This window comes from Gymnoscopelus microlampas (genome assembly GCF_963454915.1).
Source record: "Gymnoscopelus microlampas genome assembly, chromosome: 9".
Classification (NCBI taxonomy): domain Eukaryota; kingdom Metazoa; phylum Chordata; class Actinopteri; order Myctophiformes; family Myctophidae; genus Gymnoscopelus; species Gymnoscopelus microlampas.
In genome coordinates this window covers 52900052-52921510 of record NC_139946.1, presented here as the reverse complement: position 1 = coordinate 52921510, position 21459 = coordinate 52900052, and the positions used below count along the sequence as shown (strand labels likewise).

The 21459-nt window shown below is 40.4% G+C and overlaps 1 protein-coding gene across 1 annotated transcript; it reads right to left on the bottom strand.

The window, feature by feature from the left end:
- Window positions 1-10895: 10895 nt before the first annotated feature.
- LOC311051652 (uncharacterized protein) lies at window positions 10896-16889 on the bottom strand (the record flags this gene model as incomplete). Its single annotated transcript, XM_084066236.1, has 4 exons — window positions 16797-16889; window positions 13532-13675; window positions 12336-12612; window positions 10896-10947 (listed from the first exon to the last, which is right to left on the bottom strand). Exons 2-4 carry the CDS (start codon window positions 13638-13640, stop codon window positions 10896-10898), a joined length of 438 nt encoding a protein of 145 aa, XP_083922362.1. The 5' UTR covers window positions 13641-13675; window positions 16797-16889.
- Between the last annotated feature and the right edge of the window lie 4570 nt (window positions 16890-21459).

The following is a 21459-nucleotide window of genomic DNA, read 5'->3' as shown; positions in this document are numbered from 1 at the left end:
TGTTGCCAGGTTGTGTGAGAGAAATAAGCATCGGAGCTGATGTGTGTGCCGTGCAGTGCACTCACTGCGCGTGCTTCCTGCGGTCACTCCACTGGGCGGGGTTTCACTTGTAGTTTTCTTTCAGTGATCCAGCCTCCAAATGCAAGGATGAAGACCCAGAACAAAAAGCCAGACACATGCGCTCATATTTCAATCAATGTAAACATCCTGATTTGTGGTGAATGGCCTGAATACTTTGACACTGTTTACTTTACCCCATCCGAATAGCTTATGTGAGCATAATACATAAAGAATAGCAGAATAATACATTACTAGACAAAATAAATTAGAAGATTTTTTTAATGAATTCTACTGTTTCACATACAAAAGTGGGCTACAAAAAAAAACTAAACATCTCTCTGCCTTATTGTCATAAATTGCACCCTTCTACTACATCTGTCATTCATAATTATTGATGTAATTCCCATGTAGCCTACTTAAACGATCTATTCTCAGTAAAACGGTAAAAACCTACATTTCTTGTACTGCTTTTTTTCTGTCCACACCAAATCTCTTTGCCAAAAATAGTCGATCTACAAGCTCACAACGCGGCTATTTTTGGCAAATGTTCCCCTCAGAATAGGCATGCTGGGCCTGGGGTTCATGTGGTTAATGCTATTCATAATAATGTAATGGTGTTTTCATTTTGTGAAGGTGCACTAATGTTTTCATATTGCTGGATAATATGGATAATATTCATATTTTATATTGCACGTGCATCATGTTGAGTGGTGTTATTCCTCTTTCTTCACTTCTACAAATCGCAATAGTCAAAGAACTACACATCCGGAAAAACATTTTTTTGGCACTGCCCACCACAGATCAGTGGTTCTCAACCTGTGGGTCGGGACACCAAGGGGGGTCCCAACATGATTTTGGAGGGGTCCCCAGATGACAGTCGAGTGACAATTCAAGGACTTTTAAGACCTTTTTAATACCTCAAAAAGAATGAAATGAAAGAAGACCAATACTGCATGAAAAGTATTATGTAGTAGTATGTTAAATTTAGCCATTATGGCTTGAGTTCTAAAGTACATATTTACAGTCAAACTTTCTCCAGTTTGGAGTATTTGTCCATTTCTATCCAGACAAACATGCATCCGCACAGGAAATGAAACACAACGCTTACATGGCCAACGTAAATGTGAATCAAAAAATAACAAATGTAGGCCTATAAGTTCTACTGAACGTAAAAAAACAAAGAGAGAAGTTAAAAACTAAGGTAAACTAAGTAACTTAGAAAATGCTTTGTAGCCTGAATAAACAACGGTGTGGGTTCTGCGCTGTTGCTGGGTCCATGTCTGAAGGGGAACTGAATCTGGCTGGCTTTTATAGTGGCTTGTAATTGGGGCGGCAGCAATCCCAGATCAGCTGCAGGTGTGTCAGCCTGAGTGAGAGGAGAGACAGTGGGGGTTAGTGATTGATTAAGGATGATGTCATGGCCACACGCAACAGAACCAATCAAAAAAGACCAATTTACATTTCAACAATGCATTATGGCACAAACTGCTGTTAAACTATTTTACTGTTTAAAAGAAAAACGATTAGGATGTAGAACTATACATTTAACTTTGTATGTGAGATGGTCAATACAATGCAGGAATATTAGCTATTCAATGTATACACTTTGAAATAGACAATAAAACCGTGAATGATAGGGTTGGAAAAATTGAGAGGCAAATATAGCTGAAGAATCGGCATTACCTAGTAGATGTGAGGTCTATCTGTGGAGGCATCTGGCAGGGTTGATTAGGCTGATCTGACGGGTAGGCGGGTGCCCCCTTCTTCGCTCCATGAGTCCCAGTGTCCACTGTAACTAACCACGCGCAGTGGACGTGCCCCCTGGCACTCAGCGTTGATAGTAGCTCCGCTCCCCTAATAGGAGCTCCAATCAATTTCAAGGCTCATTTGCAGTACATAGGGAGGTCAAGCACATCTAGATATGGCACTGCACGTGGCAGTCTGCCTTACTTTTATCTTGTCTTTTGTTTGTTGATTGACATTGCCTTATTGATAATTAACATATGTTACAGTCCACTATTTCATGGTTACTAAACACAGCACCACCAAGAGAAAAATAAAATAAAGAACGGTATAACAGAAACATTAGTCATGCAATTTGACATAAGAATATCACGACAACCCAACCTGTTTATTAATAATAATAATAAAAATAATAATAATAAACACCGAACCACCAAGAGAAAAACAAAAGAAAAAGAAAGATGTAACAGAAACATTAGTCATGCAATTCATATTTTGACATATGAATATCACAATACCAGTGAAAATAATTGACTTAAATAATAATAAGGAAACGAACAAACAAACACAAAAAAGTAAGCAGAGATTCATATATTTCAGATCAAATCATATATATTAAATGAAAATCTTCCATGCAGCTATGTCTCCACACTCATCATGTTTTCTCCCCCTAGTGTGTGTGTGTGTGTGTGTGTGTGTGTGTGTGTGTGTGTGTGTGTGTGTGTGTGTGTGTGTGTGTGTGTGTGTGTGTGTGTGTGTGTGTGTGTGTGTGTGTGTGTGTGCGTGCGTGCGTGCGTGCGTGCGTAAATGCGTGCGTGTATTTGGAGGAGGGGTGGGGGTAGGCTGGCCATCTGGTGGGAACCAATCAAAAGAGACCAATTTACATGTCAACAATGCATTATGGGAAAAACTGCTGTTAAACCAAGTTACTGTTCAAAGAAAAACTATTAGGTAGAACTACATTTAACTTTGTATGTGAGATGGTCAATGCAATGCATGAATATAGCTACTCAATGTATACATTTTGAAATGGACAATAAAACCGTGAATGATAGGGATGGGAACATTGAAAGGCATATATACCTGGAGGATCAATACTTAACATCGGATGTGAGGGTGATCTGTGGCGGCATCTGTCTGGGTTGATTCGGCTGATCTGGCTGGTTAGGCGGGTGTCCCCTTCCTCCCTCTCCGCTCCATGTGTGTCCACTCCCGAAGCTCCGCGCTCGGTGTCAGAGGACCTTCTCCCTGGCGCTCATCGGTGATGGTAGCTCCACTCCCCTGCTAGGACCTCCAAACAAGCTCAAGGCCCATTTGTAGGACGTAGGGTGATCAGGCTCCAAAAACTGCAAGCACATCCAAACCTGGCACTGCACGTGGCAGTCTGCCTTACTTTTCTTTTCTTTTTTGTTTGATGATTGAGATTCCCTTATTGATAATTAACAGAAGTTACGGTCCACTATTTCATGGTTAATAAACACAGCACCACCAAGAGAAAAATAAAATAAACTGACCAATATAACATAAACATTAGTCATGCAATTCATATTTTGACATAAGAATATCATGACAACCCAACCTGTTTATATAATAATAATAATAATAATAATAATAATAATAATAATAATCATAATCATACAAATACAGAACAATACCAGTAAATATTATTAACTTAAGTAAAAAGAAGGAAACAAATAAACACAAAAATGAAACACAAATATAACAATATCAATGATATGTATTCTTGCTCGTTGTTTTGACATAGCTCGTAGGCTATCCATAGGTCCATAGTATCCACATACGTCCATTTTCAACTATATTCTGGCTGTAATCTTTTCCATAGGAAACACCTCAATTCATCTCCATTGTTTTATGTTTGGTGGTTGTGGCAGCAACCATGAAATTGTAATAGCTGTTTTAGCTATTAAGAGTAAGGTCCTTAATAGATAGATTTTCTTTTTCCCTATATCATTTAAAACATGGATACCTAAAATAAATAACTTTGGATCCAGACCTAATTTCAGTTCCAAAATAAGTTCTATTTCCTTTTTAACATCCTGCCAGTACCTTTGCAAATTTGGACAAACCCATAGTAATATCTCCTTGGTGGCCACAACCTCTCCAACATGATCCTGAATATGTTCCATTTAGGCATTATGGCTTTAGTTCTAAAGTACCTATTTCTAGTCAAACTTTCTCCAGTTTGGAGTATTTGTTCATTTCTATCTAGACAAACACGCATCCTCACATGAAATGAAACACAACGCTTACATGTTTACATTGCCAACATAAATGTGAATCAAAAATAACAAATGTAGACCTATAAGTTCTACTGAACTTAAAAAAACAAAGAGAGAAGTTAAAAACTAAGGTAAACTAAATAACTTAAGAAAATGCTTTTTAGCCTGAATAAAAAACGGTGTGGGTTCTGCGCTGTTGCTGGGTCCATGTCTGAAGGGGAACTGAATCTGGCTGGCTTTTATAGTGGCTTGTAATTGGGGCGGCAGCAATCCCAGAACAGCTGCAGGTGTGTCAGCCTGAGTGAGAGGAGAGACAGTGGGGGTTAGTGATTGATTAAGGATGATGTCATGGCCACACGCAACAGAACAAATCAAAAAAGACCAATTTACATTTCAACAATGCATTATGGGACAAACTGCTGTTAAACTATTTTACTGTTTAAAAGAAAAACGATTAGGATGTAGAACTATACATTTAACTTTGTATGTGAGATGGTAATACAATGCAGGAATATTAGCTACTCAATGTATACACTTTGAAATAGACAATAAAACCGTGAATGATAGGGTTGGAAAAATTGAGAGGCACATATAGCTGAAGACTCGGCATTACCTAGTAGATGTGAGGTCTATCTGTGGAGGCATCTGGCAGGGTTGATTAGGCTGATCTGACGGGTAGGCGGGTGCCCCCTTCTTCGCTCCATGAGTCCCAGTGTCCACTGTAACTAACCACGCGCAGTGGACGTGCCCCCTGGCACTCAGCGTTGATAGTAGCTCCGCTCCCCTAATAGGAGCTCCAATCAATTTTAAGGCTCATTTGCAGTACATAGGGAGGTCAAGCACATCTAGATATGGCACTGCACGTGGCAGTCTGCCTTACTTTTATCTTGTCTTTTGTTTGTTGATTGACATTGCCTTATTGATAATTAACATACGTTACAGTCCACTATTTCATGGTTACTAAACACAGCACCACCAAGAGAAAAATAAAATAAAGAACGGTATAACAGAAACATTAGTCATGCAATTTGACATAAGAATATCACGACAACCCAACCTGTTTATTAATAATAATAATAATACAAATAATAATAATAAACACCGAACCACCAAGAGAAAAACAAAAGAAACAGAAAGATGTAACAGAAACATTAGTTATGCAATTCATATTTTGACATAAGAATATCACAATACCAGTGAAAATAATTGACTTAAATAAAAAGAAGGAAACGAACAAACAAACACAAAAAAGTAAGCAGAGATTCATATATTTCAGATCAAATCATATATATTAAATGAAAATCTTCCATGCAGCTATGTCTCCACACTCATCATGTTTTCACCCCCTAGTGTGTGTGTGTGTGTGTGTGTGTGTGTGTGTGTGTGTGTGTGTGTGTGTGTGTGTGTGTGTGTGTGTGTGTGTGTGTGTGTGTGTGTGTGTGTGTGTGTGTGTGTGTGTGTGTGTGTGTGTGTGTGTGTGTGTGTGTATGTGTGTGTGCGCGCGCGTGTGTGTGCGTGCGTGTATTTGGAGGAGGGGTGGGGGTAGGCTTGCCATCTGGTGGGAATCAATCAAAAGAGACCAATTTACATGTCAACAATGCATTATGGGAAACACTGCTGTTAAACCAAGTTACTGTTCAAAAGAAAAATGATTAGGATATAGAACTACATTAAACTTTGTATGTGAGATGGTCAATGCAATGCATGAATATAGCTACTCAATGTATACATTTTGAAATGGACAATAAAACCGTGAATGATAGGGATGGGAAAATTGAAAGGCATATATACCTGGAGGATCAGTAGTTATTATCGGATGTGAGGGTGATCTGCGGCGGCATCTGTCTGGGTTGATTCGGCTGATCTGGCTGGTTAGGCGGGTGTCCCCTTCCTCCCTCTCGGCTCCATGTGTGTCCACTCCCGAAGCTCCGCGCTCGGTGTCAGAGGACCTTCTCGCTGGCGCTCATCGGTGATAGTAGCTCCACTCCCCTGCTAGGACCTCCAAACAAGCTCAAGGCCCATTTGTAGGACGTAGGGTGATCAGGCTCCAAAAACTGCAAGCACATCCAAACCTGGCACTGCACGTGGCAGTCTGCCTTACTTTTCTTTTCTTTGATGATTGAGATTGCCTTATTGATAATGAACAGAAGTTACAGTCCACTATTTCATGGTTAATAAACACAGCACCACCAAGAGAAAAATAAAACAAACTGACCAATATAACATAAACATTAGTCATGCAATTCATATTTCGACATAAGAATATCATGACAACCCAACCTGTTATAATAATAATAATTATTATTACTATTATGATCAATAAATAAATAATAATAATGGTATATTAATACTAATAATATATAATATTTTCTCTTATACCTCGGTGTTTGGGCCGTAGGCCTAATTGTCCGGGGGAGCGACCCACAGACCACCGCGTGCGCCTCGCCAACCCGGATCCAACACGCCCTCTGCCGTCCCTGGGCGACCCACCGTTCCGGATCTATTGCCCGTTTTCTGCCGAAAATCGAAGATCTACAAGCCCGAAAAAACCTTTTTGACGGCCTCGGATCTTAGCTCCACCCCCCCGAGATAACTCTGAGATGTCACCATTAAAGCCTGTATTTCTTCAAACATGTACAAATGCTAAATATAACGTGCTTCCCCGCTTGCCCCACATGTTAACTATGTGTCTGGACTATTTGTATAATGTATTAGTCCATATTCTTCAATAAAGACGTGTTTTAATCCCTTCTGTGGCCGATTCTGTCGGAAGTTCTCAATGGGCGGTAGTGACGGGGCGCATCTGGTGAAAACCAGAATCACACTCAACGTAAACGGGAAGTAAACGAGGAGGTGAAAATGGCGTTCGGCCACAGACGGGAACATTAACGTGGCTTTGCTAACCATTTCTTTAAGACAAGAGAAGTACTGTACCTCCGTCTATGGTGCCTGTAAAGTCACCAAATTCGTTGAGTTCATTCAATGTTGTATTTATTTGGTGAACGTCATTCTCTGCTGTCCCCGTATTCGGCCACTAGGGGTCGTTTTTTCACTTATAACTGGACAGTTCGTTTATGACTGGACAGTGAAAGACATCTTTGGATGTCAATTATAAGCTTCTGTTAAAGCGTGAAAAGAAACACTGCTAATGTCTGCAGATGTCTTAATATTAATATTTAGCCTTTATGAGTGAGTGTTACAATTGAAAAGATGTTTGGATATTCATTTGTGATTACAGTGGTATATATATATTTGGATTGTTTTGCTAATTGCTTATATTTGACAATGCCCAATTATAGATTTATTCTATTTGTTATTGCAGAACTTCTATAAATAATACTGTGAAGTACTGGACTAATACAAATTCAAAACCAAGTCACGTCTCCCCATCCATTCTTTGCATCCTGACCGATGCACCATCTAGATTATTGCATATAACTGAAAGAACTAGCATCCAGACTATTCCCTATCTAACAATTACTATTGTAATGACTGAACAATTACTAAAAGCCAACTACAGAAACGTTAATATGCAGAGTTTTTAAATGTAATTTAAGTAATTGTCAATTATTCAACAACAGAAAAACAACAACGATCAAATGTATTTCATGTTTTTTTGTTCCACAATGTAAGAGCAGACAGCTGGCAGTAGTGATAATGTTTATACTCCTTGTCTGCATATTTCTTTCTGAAATTATGCAGAAATGTTTAAATAATTACAACATGCCTGAAAAGTTAATGGGGTAGTGTTTCAACTGATTTTAAATCAATTTCTAAATATACTGTGCTCAAACATCTATGTTACTGGACCTTGATAAGAATATCATTGCCAACATGTCAGTGGACATTCTGGACAATTCATTTAAACGATATATATTCTCTGTCTGTCTATCTAATATGTAAAAAGAAAGACAATTCCACAGAAAGACAGAGTGAGAAGAAGGCTCTCCAAAATTGAGGGACCAGTCTGAGTCTGGCGTGATTCCAGTAGAGGAAGAATTACAGCAAACAGTCCGTACCAGTGTGCCAACATTGAGAAATCTACCATCAATCCTTCAAAGGGATTTCTGGCTAACGGGTGATATTATGGATCAAGCCAGTTATGTACTGGGAAGCGAGCACAGTCAAATGGATGCTCCGAATTAGCCTGGGATTGGCAAGACAGATAACGTGGATCCACTCTCTCGTTCCTCCCCCGGTATCAGTCTGGACTTCGGCCCATATAGGGAGTGAGTATGAGAAATCAGAAAATGATCGGGCCAATCAGTGACTACGTTGACTACTGCTGTCCGTACAACAGTGAAAAGCATCACAATCATTTTCTGATTTCTCATACTCGCTCCCAAAAGGGCATAGCAGTGGCAGCCATTTTCTGTTTCCACCGTTTCCCACAGAATCAAACATTTTATGGTCATGATTCACCAGGACCCTGGATGGCTTGATTCTAGGCTTAAAATAATTGATATAAATATTTTTGGAAATGTCAATGGGAAAAATGCATTGACTATTTTGGAGTGGAACCAGAAAATGAACGCCACTGCTATGCCCTATGGGCCGAAGTCCAGACTTATAGCGGGGAGGAACGTGAGAGTGAATCCACGTTATCAGTCTGTCCAATGCCAGGGTAACTCCCAATAGCAAGTTCATTCAGTTCTTCAATGTTCGAAAAATCACACTGGGTTTACAGTCAGTAACTTGTGGACAATGCAGCTAAACAGGCACTGTCCTGGCTGGTCAGGCCACAGTCCTCCCATTTGGATGTTCTGCAGTAGTGATGTGTCGTTCATGATCGATTCGTTCAAAAGAACTAGTTCATTTGCCGTGAACGAGCTCGTTCACTTTATGAAACTGTTACGTTCACGCGTGACCGCGATGGTGTTTTACACATTATAAAACATACATGAACCACTTTAGCCCATATTTTACACCTAGGCTATTTGAAAATAGCAGATCTACAAGCTCACAACACGTCGCATCATCGCACGCGTTGTGAGCTTGTAGATCGGCTATTTGTGAACGAATCATTGCCGTGAACGTGAATGAAATCGTTCGTTCACTTTTTTTCCCACCACTATTCTGCAGCCAGCTGGGCAGCAGCAAACAAATGGACGCAACTATGGGGTCTTTGCTCTGGCCTTTGCTTACACATTGTGCAAAGGTATGCAACCAGAGCTGTGCCAATTCAATGAAGGCAGAATGAGGGCACAGCTATTCATTATCAAAAGGTTAATTTTTAACTGGATTAATTTGTGATCAAAACGTGGGGCCGAGTGTTTTTTTTTAAAGGTCAAAGTTATATCTCCCCAGTTATATCTCTCCAGTTTGGTACATTTACTTTTTAACAGAGTACGACATTGTTAAGTGGTTTCCTTGGTAACAGTGAACTAACCTGTGAAGGAATGTATTTGGGGAAAGGTCAAGTCTTCAAGTCTTTGACTAATATGTGTTTTTTGTACCAGATTTGATCGTGAGATTTTTCCACAGTAAACCTTTGCCAAGCTGATATCAAAGTTATAGTAGGACATTGAGGCCTCTCTGTGTGGAGTTTGCATGTTCTCCCCGTGTCTCCTAGGGTAGGTACTCTCACAAAAACATGCAGTAATCCTGATCACTATACTGCCTCCCCTCAGCCAGGGTGCCTGATGGAGGGGAAAGGAACTGGTTGGAATAACGTGTTCCTTCCACGGGCTACGTCCAACCAGGGAACCTCCCCCCTGTCAGGTTAAAAGAAGCGGCGTGCTTGCTCCTCATGCATTGAAGGAGGCATGAGCTTCAGCTTGGACCTTCCCTAGGCTGGCAGAGGGAGAGTAGCGCCCAGGATTACATAGGCAATTGGCAATGGGTGAAAAAATATGGTCACAAAATCGTGGGATAAAAATGATTTAAGAAAAAAAAAGAGTAGGACATTGACAACCATACATACAGTTACCAAAGTTACACGATCACTAAGTATCATCAGAAGAATCAGGGGCTTGGTTCATCAGGCTTGCCTCTTAACCCTTTATTACAGTTTAATGCAGCGGTCTTCAACAGGGGGTCCGTGACCCCTAGGGGGTCTTCAGAGTTACTACAGAGGGTCAACCAAATCTTTGTGTGATGAGATAATTGTTTTTTACATTAACCACTTGAACCCTAGCATCCCTATTCTAACAACAACTTTAGCTGAAAATAGTCGATCTTCAAGCTCACAACGCCTCATTCTGCAAGGCATTTTGAGCTTGAAGATCGTCTATTTTCCGCAAAGAGAGGGAGAAAAAGAGCAGACTAAGTAGAGCGTGAAAGGTCAAGTTTACTAAGTATGGACAGTTTAAGTGGTTAAATATCTGAAAATACACATTAACATGAATCCAACACCTATAAAAAGGTTTAATCTGCAACACAATTTCATGCGATGTATAGTGGGGGTCCCTGCTTCATCTCTCTCTGAGATAGGGGTTCCTTCGGCTGAAAACCCTCGAAGACCCCTGGTTTAATGTATTCAAACCTCAATTACTGCAATATTGTCGGGGCAAAGTACATATCCATTTAATTTATAGAAATTACTCATAACTCAAAATACATTTGTAAGAATAGCTACCTTCTAAACATCTGGCTCCATCTGCTCCTACACATTGATAGAAAAACATATTTTTGGGGGGTGAACTATCCCTTTAAGGCTAAAAGGTTCATTTTGGTCCTATGTATTCAATTAATCAACATAGCATAAAAAAAATATAATACATGTCATCAACAAGAACAAAGGAGAATAAAGGAAAAACTGTGGCAGATCATTTGGAAGGAGTCCTTGCGTGTCCGTTTTCCAACAGCCCAGAGAACAGTAGGAATTGGCTTCTCTCCGCTGGTAAGTAGAGGCTAACTCTCAGCTTGTTGTTGTTTAGCATGAGATGCCGTAACTGGAGAAAACCTACACATGATATTAAAAATCTGATCATAATCCACGAGGGTGCTGTTGTTTTTGCCCTTGGTTTTCCTAACAATTTTGTTGCTTTATCCACATAAACAAGCCTGAATACCCTAAAAGTTTGCCGCGACGCTTTGCGAGCCAAACCGGTGGCTGCCATGATGCCAAGATGAGCCATATGGAACTGCCGATAACTACAGTACGGACAATAGCGGTTACAATGTTGTTGCTCCAGTGAAAAAAGAGAGACTCGTCCTTCCACCGAGACATCGTTTGTGTGTATCAGGGTTGAATAAGAAAACATGTGGATCGTCAAAAAGATTCAAAATAAGGTAAAACCGCTGGCAGTGGCGGATTAATTAATTAATTAATACCTGGCAATGAATGTGTTAAAGTCTTCAAAGGGAGGAAGTGTAACCACTAAATGTGTCTTCTTGACAAGGAGTGTCCATGACATAATTCACAAGGTGACAACAGCAAATCCTCTGCAGATGTGCTGATGAGACTTTAAACCATGTCGGTTAACACCATTCTTGCACTATTCGCAACTGAAAGGCTTCAATTCAGTGTGAATTGTTTGAATGTGTTTATTTAAGGTACTCTGATGTCCGTACGCTTTCCCACACTGGTCACAGTGGTAGGGCTTATCTCCTGTATGAATTCTCTGGTGAAGTTTGAGTTGAATGCTCTGGATGAACCCTTTCCCACACTGGTCACAGTGGTGAGGCTTCTCTCCTGTATGAATTCTCTGGTGCCGTTTGATATGACCGCTCTGGCTGAACCCTTTCCCACACTGGTCACAGTGGTAAGGCTTCTCTCCTGTATGAATTCTCTGGTGCTTTTTGAGATCACCGTTCTGGCTGAACCGTTCCCCACACTGGTCACAGTGATAGGGCTTCTCTCCTGAATGAATTATCTGGTGAAGTTTGAGATGACTTCTCTGGCTGAACCCTTTCCCACACTGGTTACAGTGGTAGGGCTTCTCTCCTGTATGAATTCTCTGGTGACGTTTGAGATGATCTTTTCTGCTGAACATTGTCCCACACTGGTCACAACTAAATTGTTTTGTTCCTCTTTGACTCCTCGTATATGGCTTTTGCTTTAATGATTTCGGGTTCTGGGACAACTTGTTGCTCAAAGACAAGACTCTTTGTCCTTCCACATGTCGTATCTTGTGTGATTCCAGTGTGTTTACAACTGACTCATAATCCCTGTTCCCCCAGTTAACACTGTCATCAGTATCAGATTCAGAACAGTGTGAAGAGATGAGCTGGTCACCACTAGTTGGTTGTGATGCTTGTATTGTCATGTGTTCAGTTGAGGTGCTGGCTTGAGGCTCTGTCTCTCCATTTTCATCATCATCTTCGCTTTTCACTGGCAATGATGTCAACGATAACGCTGCAGCCTCCCCTGAGCTAAGAAGCAACTCCTCCTGCTCCTCTTTAGTCTGTAGAGGTTCTAGTTTCACCTGGACCAGACTGGGGCTCCTCTCCTGCTGTTCCTCTTTAATCTGTGGATGTTCTAGTTTCACCTGGACCAGACTGGGGCTCCTCTCCTGCTGTTCCTCTTTAATCTGTGGAGGTTCTAGTTTCACCTGGACCAGACTGGGGCTCCTCTCCTGCTGTTCAGGGGAAACTTCCTCTTTACACACAGGAAGTAGAGTGAGGTCTAGAAGGAGGAGAGAGGAGGGAGAACATCAGGGGAGAACAACTCAATAGCCAAATTCCAATACCTAAATGTCTGCCTCCTCTGCACTCCAGCATGAATCAGAAATGGTTCACATAACAAATGTTCATTTGCTTTAGGGGGAGCACAGAGTGAGTAGAGAGGAGGCTCCCCAAGCCGCTTGGAGTGATAAGTGAGTGTACATTAAGTGTAGATTTCAGTGGCTTTCCCGACTTCCCTTAGTCTGGTAAACCCTCCCTCCGGAAATCTCATTTCCATTTGATTTCAGGAGTGAGTCTGGCCTGAACCGCCTTTCTGCAATATTCGCTGTGGGCTGGAGTTGGGCGGGAGTAATACCGTTGACTGACAACCCCTTCATCCAATGATCGTTTTTCCCCTTCAGCCAATTGCAGTGGATTTTTACCACCTCCGTCACCAATATGACGCAACGGGACTTTTGAGATCGCCATGCCCAACTGTCGCTGTCAATCACAGAACGATGTGCGACGACGCTGATAGGCTCGTCAGGTCGGCGTACAGAGCGAATATTGCAGAAAGGCGGTTCAGCCCAGACTCACTCCTGAAATCAAATGGAAATGAGATTTCCGGAGGGAGGGTTTACCAGGCTAGACTTCCCTAACCCTTAACAGAAGTGTTGAGTGCCTATATATTTTGTTGGCAAGGATGATGAATTAATACATTAATTCCTGACAGTCAATGTGTTAATACAATAATACTGCCTACTTTGCAACCCTTTGCTGTTGGTTATTAAAAAATGTAAGCAACATTAAAGAGATCTGTCTTTAAAATACTGTATAGCACGTAGCTTGTAGATCGACCACTATGAACATATGATTCTGTAAATACAGACTCCTCTCTGTAGTAGTCAGTTGAAACATACAGTTAATAAAACAGTACATACCTATCCTGTACAACTTTACTACAGGTTGCAGCATTGCATCAAACAGTCCATGTCTCTGGTCCATCTCTCTCTGTTCCTCTGACCATGTTAATGATCTTTTGGAGGCCATCTCTCTTGATAGCGTAGATCTCTCCCTGTGGTGCTCTGTGGAAATAGAATAAAACACATTTAGTTTTCATTCATCAACCTCACATACCACAGAGAAGATCACTGAAGAGCTTCAACAATACAGTGGTAGCTTTATGTTCAATCAACATCACATTTAGAAGACTTTCATGATACTTTACAAAGACTCACTTCTAAAGAATGTGTCACAGACAGGGCTCAAATGTAACTGTTTTACTTGGTAGAACTGCTGCTACCAATTTAAAAATGAAGGAGCACCAGAAAAAATTAGGAGCACCAACCAAAGTTTAAGGAGCACCCATATGTATCATGTATTATTTTATTTGTTTTACATAATTTATTAAAAAAAAAACAATAACATAACTATGTGGTTTACAAATATCCTACAATGATGAAAGTAGCCTTAACAATGCATGGTAGACCACTGGGACTTTATGTAATATTCTAGGGCCAGCATTTAAAATGTAGTTTCCTGACTCTGTCCCTCATCCATCCATCTCTTCAAAGAGACTGAGGTATCAAACATCTCCAGATGAGGTTCCATTCAATCACATGTTCATCCGTTTTTTTGTTCAACTTCCTAACCTATTTAGATAATATAATTGTCTAAATAGGCTAGGATTTAGACTAGGGATGGCAAAATGGAGACATTGTATTAACCGGTTACCGTTAGGCCTTACCGATTAATTAATCGATAACCGTTAAGAAAAAGATTGTGTTAAAAGAGCAAAAATACATTTTATTTCAAAGGGCCAAGTCTACACAGTTTGTTTTGTGTCTCCAGCAGAGTTTCTATCTCTCTCTGGAAGAGGTTGCACATGAACTCTGCAGCCGCACTGATGCGCTCCAACACAAACAATACCAATACAAAGACACTCATGTGAAGCATAACACTCACTCGGTTATGCACCGTTGTATCATATGGAGAAGTCTACTCATTGTTGTAGTTGTCCCATACATCATTGTGCTTATGATTAGCTGTACATTTCTCAAGTTGAAATTCAAAAATGTGCATTGATTTTAGACTGGCAGGGCTTGACATTAACTTTTTGAGGCAGAAGTTTCCCATTCACTTGTACAGGCACTAAACCTATATATACGTTTATAGGTTTAAGTGCTTATGTGGCCAATAGACTTTTGGGCTTGTTTTCATAGACCTGGTTGTTTATTTATCTCGCAAAATCTGGCAACACTGATCACTTGGCTTTGAAGAGGAGCAGATCTACAAGCTCTCAACATGTCAAACTTCAATGCATGGTGGGCTTGTAAATCGGCTATTTTGAAAAAAGAAAGAAAAAGAAAATCACGTTCAAATCCCATGCCATCGAACAAAAACTATTTGGGTCAGCTCTAATTATGTATTTAAATGGCCATCGGCCTTCCCTTTTCTCTAAATATAAAAGACAAACATAAAAAAAAAACACTAATGGCCACTAATGGTTTTCTTTACTTTCTTTTTTGTATTTTCATACTAATGGTTCTATGATTAAACGTATTCCATCTCATCCATATGAGCTCATTTTTACACAGACAAGTAACTTTAGTGCCCGGACAAGTGAATGGGACATTGCCTCAAAAAGTTCATGTCAAGCCCTAAGTACCATATAAATACTGTAGCTATTACAGTAAGGCACTCTGATTGAATGTCATTCTCTGTCAAATATAATATAAATTATTAAAATATATTTATAATAATATTAATTCAGAAATAGCAGCATTATCTGCCACAATGTGTATTTGTCATTTTGGAATTGTGGAATTCCACAACACATTCCAACAACACACAGGTTATTTTCCATCATGTCGCTGCTGGAAATTAGAACAATATCTGGAGCAGAAACAGAAGCAGTGTCAGAGAATGATTCACTGATACAGTACATTAATAACGAATGTATTTACATTGAATAAAAGCAAAAAAAAAGCTTAAATCTTGATAATGAAAACATCAATCTTCTCTTTCCTTGCGGAACTTGACTCCGCCTCATTCCTGACGACCCCCCCCCCCCAAACTGTTTAATGTACATATTTTTCTTATTGAACGAGAAGTGATTCGTTTATATGATGATTTTGCATAGTATTGTATGTGTCTGTCATTAAATGTTTTCATGAATTGAGTACACAGGACCCCAATGGAAACAAGGTTTAAAATCCTCTTAGCAGACCTTGTATTGAACTGTTCTTTCCTGTGCTTTTATTTTACAAACTGTTAATAAAGTATTCAATCAATCAACCAATCAATCAATCAATCAATCACTGGTGTTCCAATAATCACGGTAAAGCTCACCCTCTCATGTAATCTTGCTTAATTCTAGGCCTAGTAGCTACCCTAACCCTGAAACATGACTGTCATATCATGACAGACATGATGAAACATCAACCTGTTTTTTGCAATCTCTCTATTTACAGCCCGTACATCTACATAAACGTTCAAATTTCAAATATAAAGTGCTGACCTCATGGCCACGGATGTTACAACTTACATCGGGTGGGTCTAAGAACCCGTATCTTCCGTATTGTTCAATAAAAAGCATTTTAATTCGATGGGCGGCCATTTTCTCACAAAGTTATAATACATCAGGGTGCAATACACCTCCCAACCAATAGAGTCGCGTAGTTGAAAGCATATGGAGTAAATTCGGCAGAATTGGCCACCAATCGGATTAAAATGTTTCTTATTGGACAATACAGAACATGTGAATTCTTAAACTCACCCGATGTACATTGCAACATCCGTGGCCATGAGGTCAGCTCTATAATTGAAATGTGAACGTTTATGTAGATGTACGGGCTGTAAATGGAGAAAGAGCAAAAAGCAGGTTTAAGATCCGCCATGACGCTCTGGACGGACGAGCGTCGTGTGATCCATGGCTAGTGGCTACCCTTGCTATTCAGTTAATTCAGTAAAACATGGACTTGTTTGACAACAGTCATGTTATTGTAAAAGCTCCTACAATGACCATGAATTCCACAACACATTCCAACAACACACATTTGATCTGCTAGGACTGCTGTAGCTATCCTAGCACACTATGCTAACTGCTTAGCTTATTGTCCTTATCCACGGTGTGGGTTCATATGTGACGCAGTAACATTCTCAACACAAACACACATTCTGTAGTGAAAACAACATGAACTTTACCTGATAAACTCTAACAATCAATGACGTCACTGAGAGTCTCCAGCTTTTAATCCGTTTGAAGCGACGAGGAAAACAAGACTAAAGTCTACACAGCTGTGTTCAGTCAGCAACTATAACGGAGCAACTATAAGACTTCCGGTGGACGATCTCTTCAGAATAAGAGTACCCTCTAAAAATAAAAATAAAGTAGAAAAACGGTTAATTTGCACATTAAAACTATAACTTAAGCATTTAAACGAAGTTATACAACACATATTATGTTTCTGTGTAACAAAAACGTTTTTTTAAACATTAATAATTTATCTAAATGGATAAATGGTCAGAAAAGGTCAGAAAAGTGCCGTTCTCGGACAAAAGTGGACACTGGACAGGCGCCGGCGGACACTGCCGACACGTCTGACACACGCACGCGTGCGGGGACACCTCCCCTACAACGCCACACTCTCCGCTAAGCGGGAGAGGTGTAAAGGACTGTCCAGTGAGGTCAGAGGTCAGAAAAGTGCCGTTTTCACACAAAAGTGGACACTGGACAGGCGCCGGCGGACACTGCCGACACGTGTGACACACGCACGCGTGCGGGGACACCTCCCCTACAACGCCACACTCTCGGATAAGCCCGAGAGGTGTAAAAAAAAGTGTGGCGGACCGTCCAGTGAGGTCAGAGGTCAGAAAAGTGCCGTTCTCGGACAAAAGTGGACACTGGACAGGCGCCGGCGGACACTGCCGACACTTCTGATACACGCACGCGTGCGGGGACACCTCCCCTACAACGCCACACTATCGGATAAGCTTGAGAGGTGTAAAAAAAAGTGTGGCGGACCGTCCAGTGAGGTCAGAGGTCAGAAAAGTGCCGTTCTCAGACAAAAATGGACACTGGACAGGCGGCAGCGGACACAGCCGACACTTCTGACATACGCACGTGTGCGGGGACACCTCCCCTACAACGCCACACTCTCCGCTAAGCGGGAGAGGTGTAAAAAAAAGAGTGGCGGACCGTCCAGTGGGGTCAGAGGTCAGAAAAGTGCCGTTCTCGGACAAAAGTGGACACTGGACAGGCGCCGGCGGACACTGCCGACACTTCTGACATACGCACGCGTGCGGGGACACCTCCCCTACAACGCCACACTCCCCGCTAAGCCAAACAGGTGTATTTTTTAAAGTGCCGGGCCGTCCAGTGAGGTCAGGGGTCATAAAAAGGCCATTTTCAGTGCATAGCCTTTACAAATTGGACGCTGGACACGAGACAGCTACTGTATTTGCCGTGGCACTTGTGACATACGCACAAGGTTTATCATACCTGCCATTCCATCTGTACTTTAATTTTATTTGTGTTATCTATATTTTTATTTCTACTTCATTACATCAGTATTGTTACTTGTTACTGATGTATTTTGTTTGGTTGTGTTAGCACAGTCTCTGTAGAAACAGTTCTCAACATTTCACTGCTACTTGAGTAAGTGACAAATAAATCCCTCTTGATTCTTGTTCAGATTAGTTCCAGAGTTCTCTTTGAAAATGTCTCACATTTTGAAATGGCTCCACATCCATTGCCTGATATTAAGCTGGTAGGTACACATGATGACATGCCACTAAAAGGTTTATTTTCATTCATTATTTATATTCTTTATAATTGTGAATGTTAAAAATTGTGGGGTTCTGCTATAGTCACTTACAAAACGTATACTCTTATTTCAACGTGAAATGATAGTGTTGTATACTGGAGTCAAACTGGGTTTGTGTCAAATATACTGCAGTTCTCAAATTAGTTTATATATAATAGGCCTAATACCTATCACCGTCCTTTGACTTTATTTGACTCTTAGTGAGAAAGACTGTTACTTGAGTCAGCGTTTAATAGCCTACAGCCAGCAATTGTTTCTAATTATGACAAGCACAATAACACAAATAATAATAATACTCCTGTGTGCGAGTCTGTTGGAGAAGAAAACAACTCCAGAAGAGAGTGGCAGATTTTCATGGAACTTGGTAGATATGATCTCCAGGCTGCCCTAGATAAATGGCACAATCATGGTTACAGTCAATGTTACATACGTCTTATCTCAGGAACGGAGAGAGACACAGAACGAGATGTTGGTGTATGCCTTTATTACTGGTATTGAAATTTTATACTGATGTCAAACTGGGAAACTGAAATAGAAGCAAGGCTTGTCCATAGCCATGTCTGTTGGGTGGGAGTATCAACACATATCCATCAATAACTGGTCAACGCAACAGGACTGTATACACAGAAGATGCTTTAAAACTTCTTGATGAGATTCTGTGGCACTTCCTGGGACTTGCGTCCTCTTCCAAAAAGCCAATGGGTAGGTTTGATGTCAGAAGTGTTGGCAGCGTCCGCCTGTACAAGTATAAACATCCTCCAACCAGCAAATGCATTGCAAGTGGCAAAAACACATGGGTACATTTATTTCTATGTGAAATGTAATGATGCATCACTTAATGCTGGCATCACAATAGAGGACAATTTGGAAGATATTGACCATGGTGTGGATGTTTTTTTTGGCAATTTTTTTTACGCCTCTCGGGCTTATCCGAGAGTGTGGCGTTGTAGGGGAGGTGTCCCCGCACGCGTGCGTATGTCAGAAGTGTCCGCCGGCGGCTGTCCAGTGTCCACATTTGTGTGAAAACGGCACTTTTCTGACCTCTGACCTCACTGGACGGTCCGCCACACTTTTTTTTACACCTCTCAAGCTTATCCGAGAGTGTGGCGTTGTAGGGGAGGTGTCCCCGCACGCGTGCGTGTATCAGAAGTGTCGGCAGTGTCCGCCGGCGCCTTTGTGGTATCTTTTGCTTGTAGATCGGCTATTTTCAAATTGCCAAAGTTTAAATAGGGCTGAAGTGGTCTTGTAATAATAATCAAAAATATACAAAGTAACAAGTAACTAAAGTTTCCAAATAATTGTAGTATCTTTTGCTTGTAGATCGGCTATTTTCAAATTACCAAAGTTTAAATAGGGCTGAAGTGGTCTTGTAATAATAATCAAAAATATACAAAGTAACAAGTAACTAAAGTTTTCAAATAATTGTAGTGGAGTAAAAGTATAATAATATCTGCCTCTGAAATGTAGTGGAGTAGTACTTAGTTTTCCACCACTGTATAAATGTATTTTTCAAAATGCATAGTACAGTAATTGATTACATGTACTTAGTTACTTTCCACCACTGTAGAAATGTCTTTTTCGAAATGCATGTATGTCTTTCATAAAACATTAAATGCGAGGATCTTATTTTGAAGGCAACCGGAAACCTTATAGTTGCTAGCTCCAAAGCCGGATGTCCTATAGTTGCTGACTGAACGGAGCTAGTCTACACAGTGTTAATTGCCACATTGTGAGAGAAATAAGCCACTAGGTCTAGGAAAACAAGACTAAACTCTACACAGTACACAGTGTTGCCACATTGTGAGAGAAATAAGCCACTAGGTCTAGTAAAACAAGCCCAGAGGAAGCGAGTATTAAAGCGACTAGGCCACATGAGCACTTTTGAAAATAGCAGATCTACAAGCTCACAAGAGGTGGTGTGAGCTTGTAGATCGGCTATTTTCAAAATATATTGAAATAAAAGGTGGAATATTTGGAAGATTTTTTAAACATTCTAACAACACAAATCTGGTGTGGGGGTCCATGGCACAAAATATTTTCAGATGGGGGTTAGGGACAAATATATATTAATTTGACATTAAAGCATTTGCAAACCATTGGTTAAAATAAATTAAAAAATGTGAAGCAAGCCCAAATAATCAACTACACTTTAGAAGCAAGACCAGAAAACCACAACCACCAATATTTACAAGCAACTCCACAGAAAAATAAGCAGCTTATAATATTTTTATAAGTCGCTTAAGTGGACATGGCAACGCTCGTTTCCGGATCGGCCGTATCGCGAGTTTTGGTTTTGTAGTACTGTTAAAACAATAGAACAAATTGGGAAAATGGGAAAATACCGAAAAGAATTAAGGATACCAAATAAAGGTCAAATAATCAATGTTAAGATAGAGATAACATAGCTAAACAGTACACTATAAAATGATGGGAAACAAATATATACATAACATATGTCCCTAGTGCCCACCTCTCCAGGTGCCCAGTTATCCCAAAAGTATGGTGCCCAGATATCCCTAGTGCCCACCTGTCTTGTATGTCATGAATACACTTCCTACACACACAGTGGTAACACAAAATAAGCCAATGTCTGTTAAATAAACCACAGAAACAATGAATACATTAAAACATAAAATAATGGCATAATGATGAAGGCAGTTGAAGTCATTACTACAGCCCAAGGTAAAGTAGTTTGATAGTTCTGTTTGTGTTAAAGGTATGATCACAATTCATCCCATTCATCTGGCAACATATATGTAGTTAAACATCATTTATATAATATATAAATACATTATTTTGACACTGCTGACAGTACAGTACATCAAGTAAGATGAGATAAGATCATTAAAATGGTAATTTGGCCATTGATCTGTTCGGCCACTAGAGGGCAATGTAAACCTATTATTGTTCTTATCCAGGGGGGAATGTTGCAGAACAGCAGCAGTGAGTCTCTCCCGCGCGCACACACACACACACACACACACACACACACACACACACACACACACACACACACACACACACACACACACACACACACA